General features: G+C 44.2%; 1 protein-coding gene and 2 non-coding genes across 10 annotated transcripts in view; all 3 read left to right on the top strand.

The window, feature by feature from the left end:
* Positions 1-538: 538 nt before the first annotated feature.
* Positions 539-610, top strand: n-TDgtc16. Its single transcript has one exon. It is a non-coding gene; the product is annotated as a tRNA-Asp (tRNA).
* Positions 611-954: 344 nt separating this feature from the next.
* Positions 955-25,155, top strand: part of Tmpo (thymopoietin) — a 34,182-nt gene continuing 9,981 nt past the window's right edge. For 4 of the 8 annotated variants that reach the window (NM_001080132.2, NM_001080131.2, NM_001080130.2 and 1 more), the window contains exons 1-4: positions 11,088-11,669; positions 16,638-16,764; positions 18,506-18,664; positions 23,862-23,959. In NM_001080132.2, coding sequence (NP_001073601.1) covers positions 11,394-11,669; positions 16,638-16,764; positions 18,506-18,664; positions 23,862-23,959 — 660 coding nt within the window. In that variant the 5' untranslated portion in view covers positions 11,088-11,393. Of the gene's footprint in view, positions 1,841-11,087; positions 11,670-12,156; positions 12,422-16,637; positions 16,765-18,505; positions 18,665-19,345; positions 22,291-23,861; positions 23,960-25,155 lie in introns of those variants that run through there. The other 4 variants (XM_030245061.1, XM_006513590.4, NM_011605.3 and 1 more) reach the window with 3 other exon arrangements.
* n-TWcca2 lies at positions 1,224-1,295 on the top strand. Its single transcript has one exon. It is a non-coding gene; the product is annotated as a tRNA-Trp (tRNA).

Here is a 25,155-nt window from a genome sequence, read left to right as displayed (position 1 = left end):
CACAGCTCTACGTTAATAGATGGCACATCTTTTCTCTTTAAATTCTTTAAATGCAGTATTAGCCATTTAAAGCTTGCTTCTGTTCTTTTTTTAAGTTGTAGACGGGGATATAAGAAAAGTGAAGCGGTCAGTAAATTCAAGAGCACAGATCCTTTTGTGTCATGAACGCTGACGAATCCTTTGAAGGCACTCAGAGTTTCGGAACATCTCTGACCGCACTAGAGAGCTGGCACCTTCACTTGAGCTCCAACTTAAGACGAATGTGTGAGGATCTCAATTCTTTTGCCCTTTGTCACGATCAACTCAAACACAAAAGACTGAAACATTTGGAAAGCTTAGAGTTCTGCTAAGATATTTTCACGTAGTTCATTAACGTTGACTTGGAAGTGTAGTTTGTTCTACAGAGACAGAACCAGAGACATACAACAGCCCATTCCAAGAAGTCCAATTTTGAATCCTCAATCCCCGAGAACTTGGAACCCATGGGGGAGGGGAGAGAAACCTTATCTAATACCTGGAAGAGCTCTTCCCCCACAGCTCCTCGTTAGTATAGTGGTTAGTATCCCCGCCTGTCACGCGGGAGACCGGGGTTCAATTCCCCGACGGGGAGGTTGTGAATTTTTGCTGTCGGCTGGTATCCACGACTTGCTATCTCTGTCAAAAGTGGTCAGGAATCCTTTGTAAACTAAAACCTGCGTCTTTTTCAAAACGATTTCTTTTACGTTTCAACGCCCCCTGTGAGACGAAAACTTGTCTCTTCGAGAGAAAACGCCTAGTGCTTTTGGCTCTGGCAGCGCGGACGCTTGGCGGGGACAAACCCTGGTGATTCGAGCGCCATTTGGCACGGGCCCGCGCGTGCGCAGTGGAATCCCGCCAGATTACAAAGGGAGGTCGCCAGCTCGGCGCGCAGATCGCGTGGGGGAGGGGAGAGGGCGTCTCCGCCCCTAACGGGCGGGGGCGGGACGAACGGAGCGGAAGTGGCTGCCGGAAAGGCGAGGAAGAGCGGGTTTCCTTCGACTCGGCTGAGCGGCTTAGACGGGAACTAGTCTCCCGCCTCCGCAGGTTACCTCCCAACCTAGACGGAGAGCGACAGTCGGGTGCGGAGTGAACCCGCTCCGGTTACGCCAGCTCCCGAGTGACAGGCAGGAAATAGGTGCAGCAGGCAGCCTTTAACCGCCATGTTTTCGGACTCCTAAGAAACCGCGCGAGGCAGAGCCCAGCAGGACCTCGTGGCGCAACGGTAGCGCGTCTGACTCCAGATCAGAAGGCTGCGTGTTCGAATCACGTCGGGGTCATAGTTTTTCGTATTTTTTTTCTTTTTAAATTCACTAGTCTAATGTGAACCGAGATGTGTTCCCGCCACTTTTAAAAAATGCTTTTCGTGCTCTAAAGCTTCCTTCAAAAGTTACCGTACTACTTTAATTGCTGAAAAATAAGGCTTACCAAACATTGTAGCGTCTGAAGGCTAGCTTTAGGCCTTGTAAAGTGAAGTGGTTTGTTTTGTGTGTGTGTGTACACAATGCCTTCAGAACTGGTCTTTCTGCTCTGCCTTAGGCTTCTGAACCCGTTGTGATTTTTCATAGCAATCATACAATAGTTGGGGTACAGACTTTAATACACACAAAAAAACCTTATTTGCCTTTTGAAAACAAGGTCCCATACAATTTATAAAACCGGTTTTGAGCAGCAGAAAACAGTTATATTTTAAGCCACTGGGTGCCAAATGTTGGCGTAAGTGCGGTGAGAGAAACATAAATTGGAATGGAGTTACAGAACAGAGAACAGCTCTGCCCTGGGTCAAGATAGCACGTCACGAGGTGATTCTATCTGCATCAAAAAGGTGAGATTTTTGTTCAAATGAAATATGTCCGGTTTAAGCTAAGATAAAGAAATATTGTGACTCTAGGTGCAAAATGGGAGAAAGGTTAAACACTGAATTGTATATTCAAAAACTTGGTATTGGAGCCCTGACCCACGCCCATCCCCATCTTCTAACTGGGAGTGTGGCCGTTAGGAGACAGGGCTTTTACAGAGTTGATTAAGTCAAACTGAGGTTATTAGATGGAATCCTAATGCAGTCTGACTGGCGGCGTGCTTTTGGACAGGTCTAGGACGTGCGCGCAGAAAGTTGCTCAGCTAGAACAAGAAGGCAGCCACCCTCTAATGAAAACAGTGTTGCCTACTTCTACAGAGAAAGGGAAAGGGCTGGGGAGGTAAATGAGAGGCAGGTCAGACAGGACCTTGTGTCCTTCTGATTCATTCTGAGGGAAATGCAGAGCTCTTACCAGAATTCAAGGCTTTGATTCACGACTTTGACCAGATCACAAAGAACATAAAACATGGCCTGGACTTTTTCTGGACTGCACCCTGAGAATAAGAGAAGATAAAGCTGGAGGTCTGGTTTACCATACAAGTTAAGAGGACTGAATAAAGCCCAGAATAGCAAAATACCATCTAGGCCATAAAGTAGCAGTGTTCTGTTTTCTGTTGTGGTTGTGTTGCTGTAATAAAACGCTCTGACTGAAAGCAATTTGGGGAAGGAAAGGGTTTATTTCAACTTACAACTTACAGTCAGTGATTGGGGAAAATCAGGGCAGGAACTCAAGGGAGGAACTTGAAGCAAAACTACAGAGAAACGCTGCTTGCTGGAGTCCTCAGGTTCATGCTTAGATTTCTTACACAGCCCAGGACCACCTGCCTAGGGAATGGAACCACCAACAGTGGGCCTGGGCTGCCCTCAATCCCTTACCAAGGTAGTTCATCCCAGCCAGTTCCATAGGCTAGTGTGATTCAGGCAGTTCCTCACTGGGTGAGACTCTCCTCTCAGATGATTCTAGGCTTTGTGGAATTGACAAAGCTAACTTGGCAATGTATGTACCTGACTACTTTTGTTTGCTTGCTTGCTTGCTTGTTTGTTTGTTTGTTTGAGACAGGATCACACTGTGGCTCTGGCTATCTTGGAACTAACTCTCTGTGTAGACCAGGCTGGCCTCAAACTCACATATCTACCTGCCTATGCCTCCAGAATGCTGGGATTAAAGGGATGTGCCACACTTGGCCAATTATTCTCCTCTGCTAAAATTTCCACTCAACAGTCGCAGCTGTCCCGTCCCCGTCCCCGTCCCCCCCCCCCCCCCGTCCCCCACAAAAGTTGGGTCTGTGTAGTTTCTTAGAATGGCTAATTGGATGATAGTATAATTTTTAATTTAGAGCAATCTAACACTGCTTTTTTGTTTTGTTTTTTGGGTTTTGGCTTTTTCGAGACAGAGTTTCTCTGTGTAGCCCTGGCTGTCCTGGAACTCACTTTGTAGACCAGGCTGGCCTCGAACTCAGAAATCCGCCTGCCTCTGCCTCCCGAGTGCTGGGATTAAAGGCGTGCACCACCACCATGCCTGGCCTAACACTGCATTTTAACTAGTTTTGATTTATTATATAGGGATGACGTGGAGAGAAACTCAAAAACACTAAATTCAAACTTCCATATTTGAGTCTTAAGTCACATTTATTTATTTGTTTGTTTGTTTATTTATTTGTAAGATTTATTTGTGTATGGTGGGGAGCGTGCCTTTGGTGACATAGAGGGCTTCAAGACGCCTCCATCTGAAGGAACAGGCTGTGCAATGCTTCACATGGATTCTGGAAGAACATCAAGCACTCTTAACCACTGAGCCATCTCTCCGACCCCTGAATTTTCATGTACTAGCTTTCTGGCATTGTGCTTGTTCATTAAAAAAAAAAGTCTATTATTATTTATCCTAAAAAGGGATTTATCTTCTAATACAGTATAATCTGGTTATATGTTCACCTAATTAATAACCTTTCTTCTGAGATTATTTTTAAGTCAATTACTTTAAACAGATACTCTCTGGATGAGTTGATTAAACATTTTTTTTTTTAATGTGCAACATTGAAGACATACTTTGAATACTGATTAGCTAAGTGGGCCTTTAATTTTTCAGGGTTTTTTTTGGGGGGGGGGCAGCGTGGGTGGAGGAGGTTAGATTTTATTTGTTGGTTGGTTGGTTTTCCTCTGCCTGCCTCAGCCTCCTGCTGGTCTTCCTGGTATATCTTTACCACTCTCAGTTCTCATACAAATTTAGTTTTCTTTTTAATTAACATGTCTGTTTATTTGGGGGTGGGAGGTGCTGGAGAAAGTGAACAGGGGCCTGTGGGAATCAGGTCTCTCTTTTTACCACAGGAGTCCCAGGGATTGAACTTGGGCTATCAGGCTTGGCACTCAGTGCCTGTACCCCTTAAGGTACCCTACCAGCCCTCTCACAGTAATTTAAAAGAAAAATGCTCATGATTTAAATCCATATATGTACACAGTAGAAATATTGGAAAAATATAGAAAAGGAAGAAAATAACTCATCCGTGTCTCACTGCCCAGCAGGACTGCTTTATTTTGTTAGGGGCGTGAGCAATTTCGTGCCATTGGAGGTCAGAGGACAGTGGACCTCTCCCCAGCTCTCCCCTTCCATCTTGAGGGTTCTAGGCATGTAGCCCTGGCTGTCCTGGAACTCACTCTGTAGACCATGCTTGAACTAACAGATCTGCCTGCCTCTGCCTCCAGAGTGCTGGGATTAGAGGCGTGCGCCACCACAGCTGGGCCTGCCCTGCCATCTTGGTGCTCCCTCTCCCTCAGTGGAAGAACTACGAAGGTTATGGTCAGTACTAATCTAGTACTTGGTCCTGATGTGACGTGTCCCCAAGGCCCGTATGTTGGAAGCTCGGTCCACAGCTGCTGATCCCATTGAAAGCACTAACTCCATCGGTGGGGTTAGCCCATAGTTCACTTCAGACTGAATGGGTTAGTAGGTCGTAGGGCCTAGCAGATGGATGTATAGGAGATTTGTTGTTCTTTACATTTATTTTATGTATTAGAATGTTTTGCTTGCATGTAGACTTGTAATGACACTTGTTCCTGGTGTCCTCAGAAATCAGAAGAGGGTGCCCTGGAACTGCGGTTAAGAACGGTTGTAAGCTTCTGTGTGGGTGCTAGGGGATGAGCCCAGGCTCTACAAAAACTCTTAGCCGCTGAGCTTTCTCCAGCCCCCGATGGGTATATGTTGTCCCTGCTGGTTTCCTGTCTCTCTGCTTTTTGGCTGCCATGAGGTGAGAGTTTTCCTCCACCATGCCTTTCTGTGATAATGTTTCTGCCTTGTCACTGGCCAAACAGAGATGGAGCCAGCTCTTCAGAGAGAAAGCTCTGAAAGTGTGAGGCAACATGAACCTTTCAAGTCCTACACGGATTTGCTCAGATAAAAGGTCAAGGTGACAGCAAGTGACTAATGTTGGGTTTCAGACAGGGACAGGCAACCACGGTGCATATTTAACATACCAAATCGGACCTGGCCTCCAGGTTCTCCCAGCATCCCTTAGTCCCCACCTGTTACAGGACACAGCTGGCTGATGTACCCACCCACCCTCTACCCTGAACTTCCCAGCCCAGGGACTGCATTCCCTCCCCTCTGCCTGCCTCCCCCCCTCCCCGCCCCCCCACCTTGTGTGCTTTCTCTCTTTCTCTTCTCCTGCATGTTGACTCCACTGATACCCTCTTGCGTGGTCGGTGAACTTGCTGCCCCCAGTGAACCCGTCTTTATACTTTAATTTGGCTTGAATTGGCTCATTTCATAGGAGAATGCCTACCAACTTTTCAAAATTATATCTATATAGATAATTTTTTTTTTTTTTTTAGTTTTTAAAACTGTGTGTCTGTGGATTTGTGTGTGTGAGTACTTACCTACAGAGATCAGAAGAGGATACCAGGTTCCTGGAAATTGGAGTAGCAGGCAGTTGTAAGCTGCCAGATACAGATGCTGGGAACTGAACTCCAGCCCTCTGAAAGAGCAGCAGGTTGTTCTTAATTGCTGAACCTTTATTTATTTATTTATTTATTTATTTATTTATTTATTGTTGTTATGTATGCATATGCCTGCTGTGGAGGGCACAGAGAGGTCAGAGAACAGCAGTGGAGTCAGATCTCTTCTTCCACCCTTGTTAGTTCTGCAAGGAGACCCACTGAGCTATCCCTCCAGATTGCTTGAGTCTCTTGATACTGGCTATGTAGCCTAGGCTGGCCTTGAACTCACAGCCTTCCAAGTGTGAAAATTACAAGCATGTAAAAATGTGCCACCATTCCCTTCCCTGAGACAGGGTTTCACTGTGTAGCTCTGGCTGTCCTGGAACTCAATATGTAGATCAGGCTGGCTTCAAACTCAGAGATCCACTAGCCTCTATTTCCTGACTGCTGAGATTAAAGGCATGAAGCACCACACACATTCTCTCTCTCTCTCCTCACTCCCTCTCTCCCTCTATCCCTCTGTCCCTCTCCCTCTCTCTCCCTCTCCCTCTCTTTCTCTCTCTCTCTGTGTATGTATGTGTGTTTTGATTGGTTGTTTTTTGTTTCTTTGTTTGTTTGTTTGTTTGTTTGTTTTTGAGACAGGGTTTCTCTTTGTATAGCTTTGGCTGTCCTCTAACTCACTCTGTAGACCAGGCTGGCCTCAAACTCACAGAGATCTATCTGCGTCTGCTTCCCAAGTCCTGTGATCAAAAATGTGTGCCACCCACCGCCTAGCACATACTCTCAAGTAAATGTCAACTTTTTTTTTTTTTATGGCTATGCAGCATTTCTTCATATGGCTATGTCATAATGTTTTTGTTACAGTTTAAATCTGGGAAGTCCATCACAGCTAGTTTTGAGGCTTGGGCCTGTCTGTGGTGACTCTCTGAAGACTCTGAAGTCTGTGGGAGATAGAACATGGTGGCAGAAATAAGCCCTTAGAGAGGAGTAATGTAATACCCTTAAATCTGCAACCAATCCTATGTAAAACAGTTTTTAAAAAGTCAGGTGCAAGTTAATGGTATGAGAAAAGAGGTAGTTAGTCAAATAATTGAAAAAAAATTTTTTGTGGGAATGGGAATACGGTTAAATGGTATGTAGGCACAGAACCTCAATTAAACCAATGTCAACAGAAAATAAGCAAGAAAAGATTTCTGACAAAATAATTGCACCAGATCTTTCCTCTTTAAACCTTCCCATTAACTAAAATATTTTTCTGCCGATTCTCAAGGCTTTTGGCATCACTTGTATTTTAAGATTTTTCTTAAATTTCAACATAAAAATAATGATTTTTAAAAAACTATTTTAGGCAATAAGACATTAAGTCTTTTGTTGTTAAATCAAGGTCCTACTATGTAGCTCTAACTGGCATAAAAGTTGCTATCCTCCTGCCCTCAGGCTCCTTAGTGCTGGAATTACAGGTGACCATACCCAAATGTGTTGAAGTTTTAATAAGGAAAGAGACTATCTTAGGTGAGCCAAAGGCTTAGTGGTTAACAATTGGGATCCTGTAATAGAGAGACTGGGAAGGGCAGCACTTATTGATGAAGCTTGAGAGTCTAACCACTGAAGCAATGAGGCCAAATACAGGGGCAAGCTGGTGGTAAAATGCAGTCGCCCGGGCTACTGAGATCATCCGTACTGACTGCACAGAACAAATCGGAAGCTCGGAAGGAAACTTAAAACCAGGAGCTCCCAGTCTCTGGAAGAGGACCTGGGTGTCCAGAGCAAATTCCAGGACATCCAGGGCTTCAAAAGAGAAACCGTGTCTTGAAAAACTGGATGGATGGATGGATGGATGGATGGATGTATGGATGGATGGAGAAAAGGATGGAAGGAAGGAAGGAAAGAGGGGAAAGAAGGAAAAAGAGATGGGGGTGGGGTGGGCAGGGATGTCTGGCAGTGGTGGTACTTACCTTTAGTCCCAGCACTCCGGAGGCAAGTGGATCTCTGTGAGTTCTAGGCCAGCTGGATCTATAAATCAAGTTCCGGGACAGCCAGGGTTGGACATAACGTTTTTTTAGGGGCAAGTTTGAAATCTGAAGTTAGAAACAGATTTACTAGCCTAACCTCTTGCCCTTACCTTACATAGCATATGGGGGATAAATATTCTCTCCTTTGGAACTTTACAACAGTTAAAAACCAGACTTCCTTCCATCACTGAGTTCTGGACGCATACCCACGGGCATCTCCAACAGTCACTTGGTGAGAAAAGTCTAGAAAAGCAAAATTTTTGATAGCTGATGACAGTAGTCATGTCTCCTGAGAAATTTAGTTTCTTCAAGCATCCCCCTATTGATAGTGTCCAGGGAATTTTTTTTTTTAAGTTGGGGGAGGCAACCCAACAGATGAAGTGAAGTTTTTGCTTAGGGAACAATTTCAGGCATCCACGGTGCAATTCTTTGTGAAACACAGATTGAGTGTTGGGCTTGCTACTGGGTTTAAAACCACCTCCGGGGCTGGAGAGATGGCTCAGTGGTTGAGAGCAGTGTGCATTTCTTTTCTAGGATCTAAATTTGCTTCCAGGCACACATATCAGGCTGTTCACAATTGTCTGTGAATCCAGTTTCAGGAGATTCTAGCACCCTTGTGCTCCCAAGGAGCCTGCACATACCCACACATCAAGAAAACAGACACACACACACACACACCAAAAACACACACACACACACACACACACACACACACACACACACACACACACACACCCCAAAAACAGGAGGTAAGGGCAGGCAGGTATCTGTGAGTTTGAGTCCAGCCTGGTCTATAAAACAAGTTCCAGGACAGCCAGGGCAATTACACAGAGAGACCCTGCTTCAAAAAACAAAATAAGAATGAGAATAAATGTGGTGGTGGTGCCCTTTAATCCCAGCTCCTAGGAAGCAGGGGCAGATCTCTTTGAGTTCAAGGCCAGCCTGGTCTACAAAGTGAGTTCCAGGACAGCCAGAGCTATACAGAGAAACCCTGTCTTGAAAAACAAAAAACAAACAAAAAACAAACAAACAAACAAACAAAAAAACTTGTTACTACATCATCATCATTATTTTTGTTTGTTTTGTTTTTGTTTTTGGAGATAGGGTTTCTCTGTATAGCCCTGGCTGTCCTGGAACTCACTTTGTAGACCAGGCTGGTAGAATATTATTTTTAGTTTACATTACGAGATTAACAATACTGTTGCTTAAACACATGTGAATATTGAAGGTTTTCTGGTTTGTTTTGTTTTGTGGAGACAGGGTTTCTCTGTGTAGCCCTGTGGCTATCCTAGAACTCATTATGTAGACCAGGCTATGGTCAAACTCAGAGATGGGCCTGTCTCTGCCTCACCCTCACGGGTGCTGGGCTCAAGACTTACAATGCTTTTTTGTTTTTGTTTTTGTTTTTGAAGACAGGGTTTCTCTGTGTAGCCCTGGCTGTCCTGGAACTCACTTTGTAGACCAGGCAGGCCTCGAACTCAGAAATCCACCTGCCTCTGCCTCCCGAGTGCTGGGATTAAAGGCTTGCGCCACCAAGCCCGGCTAATGTTGAGTTTTTAAAAGGGGGAATTAACACAATAAATTCCCTTTAGGAAAATAATCTATCATGAAAATAATGTTCTGCCAGGCAGTGGTGGCACACATTTTGGATCTCTGCACTCAGGAGGAGGTAGACAGAGCTGTGTTCGAGGCCAATCTGGTCTACATAGTGAACTCTAGGAGAGTCAGGACGACATAGAGAGACCCTGTCTTGAAAACACAAAAGAAAACCTATCTTCAGATTTATAGGTCCATTTTTACTGAGGGTTTTGCTTTTCAACGTCTTCCAATTTAACCATGTAGACATAGGTAAGCACAGTTTAAATATTTTTGTTCATATTTTTAATTTTGTTCATGCTTAAATTTAAGGCTTTTTTATAGAACATAATCTAGAGCTTAAGACACTGAGGGAATGATTAAGAGACTCTGAATCTGAGGTCAGCTGCTTCCTCTCACGAGCAGTGTCCTGAACCATTTCCTGTGTAGACATTCACATTGTTCAAAACCCTAGATACATTGAAACACTATACATGCTTTCATTCGCTTTTTATTTTTGTTTTTGTTTTTTTTTTTTTTTTGTTTTCGAGACAGGGTTTCTCTGTGTAGCCCTGGCTGTCCTGGAACTCACTCTGTAGACCAGGCTAGCCTCGAACTCAGAAATCCACCTGCCTCTGCCTCCCAAGTGGTGGGATTAAAGACGTGCGCCACCAACGCCCGGCTCATTAGCGTTTATTAACTACACATCTTATTGCGGACTTTTTACATAAATTTAACTCTGATCATGTTCGCCCATATATGTAATTTGTTAATAGGAAACATTTCTGGTCAGTATTGTGTTCCAGAAAACAGAACTGTGGCACATTTGAGACGCTAACTTGAATCAGCAGCATGAGTTTTACAGGGTTCCTGGCTCCCTCTAAAATTAAAAAATTAGTATGCACCACTACAGGCACATAAAGTTGAATACTAGAGACTTTCTAAATGTTGCGTTTCATCTTGTTCCATTACCAAACATTAGGTTTGATGAAGTTAGGGGAAATCCTTGGTGCTTGGGGTGGGGGTCTTAACCTAGACGGCTTAAAAATACAAAGAAGGCATTTGTTTTAAGCCCCAAGAACTATGGAAACCAAAGGGTTTGGTAAAAGAAGGCAAAGGGAGACTTAAAAATGCAATTTTGTAACAAACTAAAGCTGTATGGAAACCTTCAGCTGTGGAAGTCTGGCTTTCCCTAGATTCCAGACAAAAGAAGCGTTTGCGAACCGAGGGGATTTGACTTCCTGCGCATCCCGCACCACAGCCTGTCTGGTTTTCACGCTTCCCCTCCAGGGCCAGCACTCGGAGGGGGCAAGGCCAGTCGGCCGCCATTCTTCAGGGGGGCTCGGTGTCCCGGGAAGGAGCCAGGCCCGGGCAAAGGGTCCTCAAGAGAGCTGGCGCAGAACTCCGCCCGTCCGAAGGCGATCGAGGCCGGGACGAGGCTTCTCCGGTGCAGGGGGCCAGGAGAGAGGGAAACAGCGTGCAAACCCAGTACCGCCCATCCCTTATCAGCGTCCGAGGGGAAGGGCGGAGAGCCGAGGAAACAGCGGGCCCCGCGCCCGAGCTCCCGCCCGAGCGCCTTTTAAACTGCGTTTCTGCACCTCTCGCCCTGCGCCGCGGCGGCTGGAACCCGCGCGAGCCGCCCAGCCAATGGGTGGCGCGCTTCCTCCGGGCGCCCGCCAATGGCGGCGCGCGTTCTTGGGGCGTGCGCGAGCCAGGCTCCCCCCACCCCACCCCACGCACTAGCTTGTGTATGGGCTCGGCTCGCTGCGGGCTCCGGGTTCGGCTGCACTTGCTCCCCAGTCGTGCGCCAGGGGCTTTTTGTGGCGGGGGCCGGACCTGGGTTTTGTGTCCCGAGTTCTGTGCCGTGCCCGCGGCGCCGCTCCGGGGCAGGGATCTCCCGAGGCGGCGGGCGCAGCCCCCGGGACCAGCGAGCGAGCGCGCCGGCGTGAGCAGCGGCGGCGGCGACTGTGAGGGGCCGGGGAGGAGAGAAGGAGGGGGACGAGATGCCGGAGTTCCTAGAGGACCCTTCGGTCCTGACCAAAGACAAGTTGAAGAGCGAGTTGGTCGCCAACAACGTGACGCTCCCGGCCGGCGAGCAGCGCAAGGACGTGTACGTGCAGCTCTACCTGCAGCACCTCACGGCGCGCAACCGGCCGCCGCTCGCCGCGGGAGCCAACAGCAAAGGGCCGCCCGACTTCTCGAGCGACGAGGAGCGCGAGCCCACGCCGGTGCTCGGCTCCGGGGCCTCCGTGGGTCGCGGCCGCGGCGCCGTCGGCAGGGTAAGGCGAACCCCCCCGGGGCCGCGGAGACGGGCGTTTGGCGGCCGCGGCGCGTGCTCGGCGGCGGGGCTGGCCCCCTCGCGGGGTTCCCCGTGCCCGCGGCGGCGCCCCGATCGCGAGGCCGCCGGGGAAGGCGCGGAGAGGGGAGTCCTCGGTGCGAGCCGCCCCGGCTGTGCTGCTTGGCTGCTCGGGCCGGGTGCACGGTCCGGAGTGGGTGTAGACGCGGCCTTCCGAGCCGTTTTCTAAAGCCCGACAGGCTTGGCCCCCGGCGCGCGAGGTGAAGTTGTAGCGTTTTCCCGCTTTAGCGCCGAAGTGACTCGCAACAGTGTCAGAGCGCTCCCTGGAGGGCAGTTTGCGACATAGTCATTTCTGGCCTTTTTTTTTTTTTTTTTTAAATAAAGGCATTCCCGCCTTTTTATGTTGTTGACTTTTTTTTTTTTTTAAACAGATGGAGGGCTTTTTGAACCGTTTTGTTTCCTCGCGTGTCATATTCTTCCAGTCATCAGGCCCCGCCTTAAGTGGGTTTGCTGTACTGTAAACGGGACGTTTTAAGTACGTTGCATTTGGAAAAGTTTGTTCCCGTAGACATCCTGGAGAATCCCAGCTAGTGAGCGTTTTGTTTTATCGTTGTAAGATTTTTGCTGGAGGAAGTAAAGATCCGGAAGCAAAAAGAAAAGTTTATGACATACTGATGTATCAGTATTTGAATTTGAATGCCTCAGGCCAGTGAGATGTAAGATGCGTTCCTGCCGGTGTGTATCATTTTGCCTTTTTTTTTTTTTTTTTGGTTGCTGGCTTTTTGGGGGTACGTTTTAAATAGTATTTTGTAGGTTTATATTTAGTTAACAGAATTCAAGTCATTAAAAATTAGTTATGAGTGTTGATTTGGAGTGTTTTAAATCTTCGAGAAGCATGTGAATGTTTTGACTGGTATCGCGGTTTGCCTCTCGTTTTGGTGCTGGGAATTGAACTCAAAGCCTCTTTTTTGTATGTACTAGCCGGGAACTACACCTCAAGCTGTTTGCTTCTTCGAAAGTTTAGAGTGTCTTGCGATAATTTAAAAAAAAAAGTGGGTTGTTTCCTGACTGCTCGAACAAGAGTGAAAGTTACATCAAACGCATGTGTGGATTTAGTTGAGAAAACTTTTACCCTTAACTTTCAATGCCTAAGTGTTTTAAGATTGACACAAATCTCGGGGCGGTGGTGGCGCACACCTTTAATCCCAACACTTGGGAGGCAGAGGCAGGCAAATTTCCGAGTTCGAGGCCAGCCTGGTCTACAGAGTGAGTTCCAGGACAGCCAGGGCTACACAGAAAAACCCTGTCTCGAAAAAACAAACGATTGGCACAAATCAGTGTCTAGTAAGCATTAGCCCCGTGAATTACAGCGTCGGGCACCTGTAATCCCTGAGTCCATGGCCGTCCTCGGCTACTTGAGCTCTTGCCTAAAACCAAGTAAATATTGACCAGCCTACTGTCTTTGGTGTCTCCTATTTGTGGATTCTGTGGGGGCAAACATACCATGTTATTGTTTGTGTGTGTGTTTGAAGATTTTTTGTTGTTTGTTGATTGGTGTTTCTCCTGCATGTGTCTGGGGGGTGCCATATCCCCTGGAACTGGAGTTGAGCGTCCATGTGGGTGCTGGGAATTGAACCAAGGTCCTCTGGAAGGGCAGCCAGCTTAAGAACACTGGGGCCCCCATGTTACTGTATTTTCAATTCTACAAAATAATGGGTTTCCTCCTAACTTTTTACTTACCCGTGTGTCAAGTTCCCCCGTGGCTCCCAACCCCTTTCTCCCTTCACATTAGTCCCCTTGCACTCCCTTCAATTTTACATGTCATGTATTTTTTCCTAAATCTAGACCCAGCATATTAGAGTGTGTAGGTAGAATATTTATTTGTCTTTGGAAGGGGGATTGAGATAGGATGTCCTGTGACCCTGACTGTGCTTGAATGCACTGTAGCCCAGGATGACATTGTCTCTGATTCCCGGGTACTGGGATTGTGGGTATGTGCCACCATGCCTGGGTCTGTGTGGCAAATTTCACTTAACATAATCTCCTTTCATCCATTTTTGTACATGGCATGATTTTATTCTTTATAGCCAAGAAAAACGCCTTTATGTATATATTTACATTTTCTTCAGTGATTCGTGTAGTGGCAAAGTCCCATGCTTTTTGTGGGCTAAAGCCATTCAGGGGGCTAGGGAGATGACCTGTCATGAAAACACAAGGACCTGATCTCCAGCACCCACATAAAAAGCTGGGCACACCAGTGGCATGTCTTTTTTAAAGATGTGGAAGACACATACCTGTACCAGAATGTGAACACACACAGACAGACACACACACAACCACTTTAAGTAAAATGTAGTAGCTGATAGGGCTGGAGAATGGCTCAGTGGTTAAGAGCACTGACTGCTTTTCCAGAGGTCCTGTGTCCAAATCCCAGCACCCACATGGTGGCTCACAACCATCTGATGCCCTCTTCCCTTGTTTCTGAAGACAGCTATAGTGTACTATAAATAAATAAATCTTTAAAACAGCAACAACAAAAAATTGCCCAGCAGTGGTGGCTCACTTGGGAGGCAGAGCCAGGCAGATTTCTGAGTTCTAGGACAGCCAGGGCTACACACACAAAACAAAACAAAACAAAACAAAACAGGAGAAAAAAAATTGTCATATTTCCTCTTACCAGCTCAACTTACATGAAAGATCCTTCCTTTTTTGTGAGCACTTACTATGGGGCTAGGCCGTACAAGAGTAGAGGACAGTTTCGGATGCTCCAGAAGGAGCATTGATGCCCAGCACTTGGTGGAGACACAGTTCTTGCTATATCCCTTGGATGCTGGCTCCAACCCAGCTCTTTATGGTGGGGGCTCTTTCTCTCAGTGGGTCTCATATGATAGGTGTGTATTCTCCACCTGCACTATTTAAATCTTTTTAAATATAAATGTCTTGATTGGACTCAGTGGTATCAACTACTCGAGAAACCAATATTGGAAACAAGTACAAGAATAAAGTGAGTTCTGATTTAGGAATTAAATTACCACTTTAAAGTGCAGCATAGGGAAGGTATCTTGAATTTCAGAAGAAATGTAGAACATTTTTGATTGCTTGTATAAAAGTTATTCCCCTGTTTTTTTCCTGCCTTGGTCGCCTGTGAGCTAGATAGTAGGATGTTCCACCATGCCCAGCCTTCGTGAATATTTTTAAATTAAGGATAATTCCATAAAAGGATATGATTGTTTCATATGTATTACCATCATAGAATTCTACCTTGAATGCATATGATGGGTCCTGTGGTATGGGGGGGGGGAGATTTAGGCGTCTAGTTATCTGTCTTGGTAGCAGTATTTTTAGGTGTTAAAATCACCTAGATAGTACACACAAGAGCACACATTTGTGGGGTTGGCAATCTGCCTTTTTGTTAGAGCGTGCCAAGCATGAAAGTTTCGCTGTTAGGGATCCAGCGGAGCATAGTAACATTCCTGGTGAGCCTGTCAGGGGAGGAAGGAACTTCAGGCATGCATAGTTGTCTATTTGCTTACAGAAATTCTTGCTGTATCGCTCAGCCTGGCATTAAACTTAGGATCCTCTTCCCGGGCTCCGTGTGCTGGGAGCTGAGGTATGCCCCACTGCCTGTGCTGATGGTCTGTGGGTGGGTGGGTGGGTGGGTGCTTCTTCTTGTTTTGTTTTAAGACAGGGCTTCCTTCCCACAGCTCTGACTGGACCTGACTCCTGAATAGTGCAGAAGGATGAAATACAGTTAGATACATGACGTGCCCCATGCCGTATTTTATAGCTGGGTATGCTGGCTTGCGCTTAGTTCTACAACATGGGAGGTGGCAGCAGGAGGACTGCTGGGAGTTCAACAAGGTCACCCTGGATTACATACAGTCTTTAAGAGCTCTGGCTGCTCTTCAGAGAACCTAGGTGTGCTTCTCAGCACTGAACTGACATGGTTACTCACAGTCAGAACTCCTTGTTCCGGGGATCTGATACCCTCTTGTGGTCTCCACAGGTACTGACTGCGTGCACATAGTTAAAGCTACTTTAAGGGTGGTAAATTCCATACAGTTACTCTTTGGTTGAAACTGCTTTGTTAACAGAATACACCAAACTACCCACTACTTGTTCTTATTAAATTTAGTATTTATTAGGCGGTGTTACTTTCCTGAAACTTTTCCCCCTACAGATTAAATAAATATTAATATCAAATAGCCTGTTGGTGGACCCCAACTTTCTGGGCTCACTTTATGCAAGCAGATTACCTGCTTCAAAATGTATTTCTTGTTCACTTGAAGTTTTTTCATTATGGAAATGTAAATTCAAGAGGCTTATGTTTTGTTTTTTTTTTTCTTTCTTATTTTTAAGGGAAGACTGGAACCCAGCGCATGCTAGGCACACACTCCAGTGTGGAGTTATATTCACAGCCCATCGTGTCTGATAGGAAGGGTTTCGTTTTGCTTTTTAATGACTTAGATATGGGTGTTCTGCCTGCATGTATATGTGCCATTTGTGTCCAGTGTCCTAGGAGGCCATTTATTTTACTTTGCTTTTATTTGCTTTTGTACACTAGATGCCATTACTGTCTCTTCAGTTAGGCAGTTAGCACCCTATCACTAAGCTGCCCTCAACCCTCAAGAGCAGTGTTTTTATTTTTATTTTCTGTACTTTTTTTTTTTTTTGCCTGAATGCATGTCTGTGTGAAGGTGTCGGATCCCCAGAACATGAGTTATAGACAGTTGTGAGCTGCCATGTGAGTGCTGGGAATTGAACCTGGATCCTCTAGAAGAGCAGCCAGTGCTCTTAACTGCTGAGCCATCTCTCCAGCCCCAAATTCTGGGTTTCAGTTTAATCAAATTGTTGGGGCTAATGTGAAAATAAGTTACCTTGTTGATTGCATAGAGAATGTCATGTAAATGAGTTCTTTCATATAGAGGAGATAATTGTACTTTGTTTGCAGAAAGCCACAAAGAAAACTGATAAGCCCAGGCTAGAAGATAAAGATGATCTGGATGTGACAGAGCTCTCTAATGAAGAACTTCTGGATCAGCTTGTAAGATATGGAGTGAATCCTGGTCCCATTGTGGGTAAGGGTTTTATTTGTTTGTTTTTTGTTTTGTTTTAGATTTATTATATATAAGTACACTGTAGCTGTCTTCAGACACCCTAGAAGAGGGCATCAGATCCCATTATGGATGGTTGTGAGCCACCATGTGGTTGCTAGGATTTGAACTCAGGACTTTTAGAAGAGCAATCAGTGCTCTTAACCACTGAGCCATCTCTTCAGCCCCATTTTTATACCCTTATTAATTGTTAGGGGATCTTCTGAGACCATTTGTCACTATTTAACCATTAACATTTTAGTTTCCTTAACTCTCAATAAGGAGGGGGAGTTTTAGTAGATTATATGTAAGATTACCAGTTGCTGATATTGTCCTATTTAGGGATCGTATTGTGCTATTCTGTAAGCCTTGTGGATCTTATCAGGCCGCGTCGTCTGCATTAGTGAATTAGAGAATAATGAGTAGAGTGCAAGTACTCAGGCCCTGAGTGTCAGTTCCCTAATTAGCACTAAGGGTTTTGTTCTAAGTCTGTCTAAAGAACAAACAAAACAGAAGGCGTGCAAGAACTAAATCCTCTATCTAGGTCTGTCATTGACTTTTCTAGGTAGCAGTGTATTGCCAGGTTGATCATGCCTTTCTTACAGAGTTTAGGCAGTAACCTCCAGACTGAGAAAAAGAAATCCACACAGAACTTCAGAACTTCAGGGTTCTGTGAAAATTAGAACTCAGTATGGAGATTGGTTGGGTTTTGTTTCAGCTATAGTTGGAAACGATGAGTTGGTTTTGTTTGTCTGTCTGTCCAGTCTGGATCTCACTGTGTAGCCTGCCTAGCTTTGCCACCCACATGCTGGAATTAAAAGTTGTACTTCTCAGGCTACTCACAGACAAACTTGTAGTTATAATTACCAACAGACATTTGCTATCTTTTGTGAAATTCTGAAAGACAGTAAAAAATACATATTACATAAAAATGTGCTAATTACATGATATGTTACATGTTAAAATATCAGTTGTCTGTCATAAGACCTATTATTCAAAAATAAAGGAAAGATATATAACTAATATAAAGTAGAAATTAAAGATATTCAAGTAAGATTTATAGACTTTGATACCCATAGTTCAGTGGCTGTTTATAGGCATGTTGATCTCAGTGTTGTGACGTATAATCATTTTCTGTTCAAGGTTTCCCTCTGTTTATATAAGAGTTCTTTGGGGAGCTGTAGACCTAGCTCAGCATTTAAGAGCACTGGCTGCTCTTTCCAGCACCCACGTGGCCAACAACTATCTGTAACAGGACATACAACACTGTCTTCTGGCCTACACAGGCACATGGTGTACAGACATACGTGCCAACAAAACACCCACACACATAAACAATAAAATCTTTTAAAGAAAAATATAATCTTGTATTAATATCCCAGAGAAACAACTATTTTGTAAAAGAATACATTATGTATTATTTTTTTAATCACTTTAGAAACAGAAAGCATGTTGCTTAAAAACTGGTTTTCTGTAGGGGCTGGAAAGATGATCCCAGTTTAAAGAAATTGTACTGTTTTTGCTGAGGACCAGAGCTTTATTCTGAGAACTCACATTGGGTGACACACAGAGGCCTGTAACCAGCTCTGGGGGATCCAGGGCCTCTGGTCTCTAGGTATCTCTGCACTATACACTCAACACACACACACATCATATTGTTTGTTGTTTTTAATCTTTTAAAAAGATAATTTCATGCCAATATAATGGAACTTCTCCCTTAACCCAGGAACAACCAGGAAGCTATATGAGAAGAAGCTGTTGAAGCTGAGGGAGCAGGGAACTGAATCGAGATCCTCTACTCCTCTTCCAACAGTCTCTTCCTCTGCAGAAAACACAAGGCAGAATGGAAGTAACGACTCTGACAGATACAGCGACAATGATGAAGGTAACATTTTAACTGCTCTTAGCCATGAGGGGCTTTTTCCTGACTAGGTGTTGAGCTGAGAAAGGTATCCTTTAAAGCAGCATGGGCAGACACTTGTAATTTAACTTTCTGTTTAAATAGCTATTTAACTTTTGCTTCAAAGTGATGCTTTTATATAAAGGCAAAGGTTTCTTTTTCCTTCTCCATTATCACATCTACAGAAGAAATCATTAATTTGGTATTTAGCTTACTAATTCATTTTTATATTTAATGACCAGATTAGGACATGCTACTTTATTTTTTTTTAATTCTATATAAATGATAGGTTGGGTCTTTTATGGGCCATTTTTGTTCCATGTAATTTTTTTTGGTCCATATTACATGTTTATGTGCTTATTCCCTATAATTAATATACAGTGTTAACAATTAAATATAGCATTTCTATTAATAGGTGATTTTTAAATATTTTGGGACTAGAATAGGAAGTATATTTCTCTTTAAAATTAGAATAGTGCAGCCTTTCTTGTAAATCTTGTAAATCTTTAGTTTGGCTGTGCCTTCCAAGGCACTGTATAGCAGATGAGTCGCTGAGAGTGTGAAGTATAGGGCCCTTTTCTTCAACAACACTATTTTAGCAAGGAGGCAAATAAGACCAGACCAGACCAGTCATGCTTAAACTTCCTGCCTCTTTTGCCTCTACAGGAAAGAAGAAAGAACACAAGAAAGTGAAGTCCGCTAGGGATTGTGTTCCTTTTTCTGAACTTGCATCTACTCCCTCTGGTGCATTTTTTCAGGGTATTTCTTTCCCTGAAATCTCCACCCGTCCTCCTTTGGGCAGGACTGAACTGCAGGCAGCTAAGAAAGTACAAACCACTAAGAGAGACCCACCTAGGGAGACTTGTACTGATACGGCCTTGCCCGGGAAGGGGCAGACGCACAAGTTAGCCCCTGGACGGAGTTTATTTATTCCTTCAGAGTCTAGCTATGATAGATGTGTAGAGAAAAGTTCTTCACCATCTTCTCAGCGTGAATTTGCTGCCAGGTTGGTCTCTGCTGCAGCTTCTCCTTCACTGATAAGAGAAACCACTACTACTTACTCTAAGGACATAGTGGAAAATATTTGCCGTGGAGGGAAGAGTAGAGCTCAGCCATTGCGTGCTGAGGAGCCTGGCGTGTCAGATCAGTCAGTTTTCTCTAGTGAAAGAGAAGTACTGCAGGAGTCGGAGAGGTCGCAGGTCATTTCTCCACCACTTGCTCAGGCAATTCGAGATTATGTCAATTCTCTGTTAGTCCAGGGTGGGGTCGGCAGTTTGCCTGGGACTTCTGATTCTGTGCCCACACTGGATGTAGAAAACATATGTAAGAGACTTAGCCAGTCCAGCTATCAAGATTCTGAATCCCTGTCCCCTCCCCGAAAAGTCCCAAGACTCAGTGAGAAGCCAGCAAGGGGCGGGGACTCAGGCTCCTGTGTGGCATTTCAGAATACACCTGGATCCGAACATAGGTCTTCTTTTGCCAAAAGTGTTGTCTCTCATTCTCTGACTACTTTAGGAGTAGAAGTGTCTAAGCCACCACCACAGCATGATAAAATAGAAGCCTCAGAGCCGTCTTTTCCTCTCCACGAATCTATCCTAAAAGTGGTGGAAGAGGAGTGGCAGCAAATTGATAGGCAGCTGCCCTCGGTGGCGTGCAGATATCCAGTTTCCTCCATCGAGGCAGCACGGATATTATCAGTACCAAAAGTGGATGATGAAATCCTGGGGTTTATTTCTGAAGCCACCCCACGAGCAGCTACTCAGGCGTCCTCCACTGAGTCTTGTGATAAACATTTGGACTTAGCTCTCTGTAGATCTTACGAAGCTGCAGCATCAGCATTGCAGATTGCAGCCCACACGGCCTTCGTAGCTAAGTCTCTGCAAGCTGACATAAGTCAGGCTGCACAGATTATTAATTCAGATCCTAGTGATGCACAGCAGGCACTCAGGATTCTGAACAGAACCTATGATGCAGCTTCATATCTTTGTGATGCTGCATTTGATGAAGTGAGGATGTCTGCCTGTGCCATGGGGTCTTCTACCATGGGTCGGCGTTATCTGTGGTTGAAGGATTGTAAGATTAGTCCAGCTTCTAAGAATAAATTGACTGTTGCCCCCTTTAAAGGTGGAACATTATTTGGAGGGGAAGTACACAAAGTTATTAAAAAGCGTGGAAATAAGCAGTAATGAGGTTAAGAACAAAGGCAGAAACTTTGACTTAGAGAATTTGTGAACCTTTCTAAGACTTTAGTCTCCTAATAGAGCTAATTTCAAGGTGTTACGCTACCACTCATCCAGTTACAGTATAATTGCATATGTAGAGGCCTAGTACAGTTGAAGCTCCGTAGGTCACATCTGTCTTACATGATCGTACAGCTTCCTGTTTCATTTAACATTTTAGATATACAAGGAATTCAGCAACTAGAATATCAGTGGAACCCTCGCTTCCTTTAGTTTGCCATTCGAGTACTTCCTGATGCATAGGTCGGAGTTAAACATTGTTAGTCACTTGAAACACTGATTTTTTTTTTCCCCCCCTGCTCAGAGGAGTTTAACTTTGAGAAGTCTCGTGTGTAGTATGTCGAGTCTCACAGCTCCTGTGATTCCAGTCTGCTCTGCCTTCTGCTGCTTGCTTTCATTATATAAATAATATTTTGCCATGAGTCCTTTTGTTGTCCACTCATTACATTGCAGGCCATCTCACAAGTGACCTTTGTACTGCAACAAACCTCATAATAATTCTAGATCAGTGTAACTCTTTTAAGTGCCAGTGCACAAACTTGCTGCTTGGCTCGCAGACAAGCGTGTGCATGTATAGAAGGGAAAGACCCTGCTGCTCTGTGTGTGGGAGGATGCATGCACTTGGCGTGCACGTGACTGAGTTCAGAGCCACTTAAGAAAGTGTAATAAGAGTTTAAATCTAGAGATACTTTGTAAACAAATAAGAGGTAAATTGTATACCTGTATGTATGTATAAACACAAACACATTTATGCACATTTTTAATAATCGAATAGACAAGGCAGTGTACAGTTTTATGTCTGATAGAGGAGGTAGCCAACAAACAATTCCTAGTTATACAAGTACATGGACCACACTTGAGGAACACAGCAAGGGATGGTAAGTGGAGTTCTGGTATACCTCATCTTCACTCAACATGGCTATTTTGTTAGATAAACAAGACACTACAAAGGTGGGGCTTTTTTATTTTCTACATGTATTTAAAGGTATTTTATATGTCCTACATAGATCTGGATGCTAAAACCAACAAGATGTTTTCTAAAAACCTTAAGAATTTTTACTATACCCTAATGTCTGTGTCTGTATGAAGCAATGTATCACCCTGTTTTCATTTGTATGGTTGTAAGGTAAGGAATCCTAGCTGTCGAGATGCTGTGGAAAACAGTCTCAGGCACAATCAAATACGGTCTCGGTGTCCATGTCTACCACTACCATGTTCTTAGGCTGCACAGTCCATCGCTACAGCCCTGTTACTTGTCTTTAAAATGTACATGTATACATGTACCTGTGAAGTGCTGTGTGATTTTTTTTTTTAAAGCAATGTATGCCTGTAGAATGCTTCTACAAATTCAATAAAGTTGTTAAATTTGAACAGTTTTGTGTGGTCTCCAGAAACATGTTTTATGTGTGCTTTATTCTTGGAGTTTGAACAAGCTGAATATATGTGGATGAACATGCCTTTGCCATTTCCTCATGGAAACATCCCAGTAGTGACAGGGAATATTCTACTTACCACATGTCCTCCTCACTATTTAAGGACTATGTATTTAATTGTCTGTAAAATCTAAATTTGGACAAGAACTTAATTTGTAGCCACATAGTTTGTCTAATCAATCAGTTTCTCCTTGCTAATAGGTATTTATTTATTTACTTTGCTCTATGTTGTCTGAGGTTTCTTAGATTCTTCTGAGTTAAGCAAGAACAAAAGTAGCTTTTATAATGCAGAGGAGTATACCAAATGCAGATGACAGTCATAGATCTGGTGACAGTGTTGGGGATGGAGTTGGTTGCTTGGTCTTCATTGACCTGTTTGAACTATTTTAGTTAAAAATCACTATCCAGAGGGAGGGAGAATGGCAGGTATATATGATTAACTAGGGTTAGACTGGAAGGCCAGCAAAGTCACAGAGTTCTCTTGATCGGTTTGAAGCATTGCTTCATTAAGCTTGTATAAAATTAAGCCTTAGGAATTGACTCTCTTGTTTCTTTGCTAAGAAAGCCAATTTCTAGACCTGTCTTGCTATGGTAAATGACCACAAAAGTAGAAAACAGTTCCTGTTTTGTTGAGACAGTCCCACTTTGTAGGATGTGCTAGCCTTGGACTAGAGGTCCTCTGGTGCCTGCAGCTCCAGGGGCTGGGGTTACAGATGTTCACGCTGATGGGAAGTTCTACTTTTTTTAAGAGTCTGTATAGGTCTTCGAATTACGATAAGGCCAAGGTTAAAAGAATTAGAATACTCAGCCTTTTTTTTTTTAATTTTTATTTTTTAATGTTTACACTATTGGGTTAATAACTGTAAGAGACTTTATAATTTCATTTATTATTTTGGTGCTAGGGATGGAGCCTACATATGGTCTGCTACTGAACTAGAGCCCGTAATTAAGGAGAGTCATCATTAACATTAAAGCAGTGCGGTCACATCATTGGAAGTTACCGTTAATTATTAAGTGGTTGGTGTCACACAATCTTTTCCACTTTTAAAATTCTCCCTCTTGTGATATTTTAATAGGTAACCTTTGTCATACAGCAGTAATGTATTACAAGGACAGAATGGTTGTCACTTCCAAGTTTGCCTTGGTTTTTAATGAAAATGCCTCCCCAGGGTCAGCCAGCTTGAAAACCCTTTAATCCCAGTTAAAATCCCAGTCTAGGGGTGGGGAGAATGGAAAAGAGTAAGTAGGGAGAAGTAGCCAGATTAAACACTGGTACTGGATATTTTTTTAAAAAGGGGGGAGGAACTAAGTTTATAAGAGTGTATGTTCAGCCTGTTCTGTTTTCTATGAAAGGGTTTAAGATAAATCTTACTAAACATCTTTTTCTCTGGTGAGGTATTAAAATTAAACAGATCGTCACATGTACTAATGTGCCTACGACCAGTACTGTTAGTAAAAACGTGACTCCAGCGTTCCAATGAATAATGATTTCCTCGATGTTATTTCCAGACTCTAAAATAGAGCTGAAGCTTGAGAAGAGGGAGCCGCTAAAGGGCAGAGCCAAGACGCCAGTCACACTGAAGCAGAGAAGGACTGAGCACAATCAGGTATTTGTAGTTTTATGATCCCCGTGTCCAGGTGTGTCATCTGACTAGTATCATCCACCCCATGTCTTGACCTTTGGTGCACACACGCCGTGCAGCCTGCTCACCCCACTGACTGGATTCATGGTTGAGTGGTGTGGGGCACATACTTTGTGAGATGTGTCATCAGCATAGCCTCCGTTGTTTATTGGATTTAAGTAGTCTAGCATTAGTCATGCTGCCTGTTTCTGATTTGGGCGCAGCAGTTTTGAACCTGGGGTCTCGGGTATGGCAGGCCAGCCTTCCACCCTCCTGCTTCTTCCTCTTGAGATGATTGCTTTAGAAGATAAAATGCACCCTTTTTGATGCAACTTTGAAAGCTCGGGAAAGTTTCATTTGTGTCTAGATTTCTCAGTTGAATTTCCTTTATTTGTAGCTTCTTAACACTCTGAAGCTAGCTAGTATGGTACATTATTTAAAATGACAATTTCCTCTTTTGGGGGGATGGGACAGGAAGGGCAAGGTAGAGTTTTCAAAAGAAAACTGGGGAGAGAATGAGCATAGGCATCAATAAAGACCTTCTTTTACAGAGGGAAATGACTGGCTCTGATTTAGCCTCCACACCCTAGGTTCTTTTCCTCATCTTTACTCGTTAGCTTGAAAATGTGTCAGTTTGTTGTTCATCTATCTTTTCCATGTTCTGTCTGCCTCTGGTTTCTGTGGTGTTTTTGAAACAGTACTTCACAATGAAGCCCTGGCCTGCCTGACCAGGCTGGTCTCTAACTTGTAGAGCTTTCTGCTTCCTGAGAGATGGGATTACAGAGATGGGATCCCAGTTGTGCACCGACAGGTCCTGCTTCCTTCCTTCCGTGTGATCGGAGGGGAGAGGCAGGGTCCTGTTCTCCTGACCCTTTACAGGACTACAGGAGTGTACCACCAATCCTGGCCAAAAAATGGTTTACTGCATAATTAAGTTGAGTCTGAACAATACGTCTATACTAATTCCCACCGTGGCTGTTTCTCCGTCCTCCGTTTGGCGACCGTAGTTAACCATGTCGGTATTTCCTGCTTGCTGCAGGTGGCAGGTGGTTTTCAAGGGTTTTATCTGTTTCTTGATACCCTGTGTAATCTGGCATACTGGGGCTAGACCTGCATGTGGCAGTGCAGAGACTTGGGCCTTTTTTCCTTTTGTAGTCACAATAAAAATGTTTGTCAGTTCT

Source organism: Mus musculus, chromosome 10 (assembly GCF_000001635.26).
Source record: "Mus musculus strain C57BL/6J chromosome 10, GRCm38.p6 C57BL/6J".
In the NCBI taxonomy this organism is placed as follows: Eukaryota; Metazoa; Chordata; class Mammalia; order Rodentia; family Muridae; genus Mus; species Mus musculus.
This window is presented reverse-complemented; position numbering and strand designations above follow the sequence as displayed.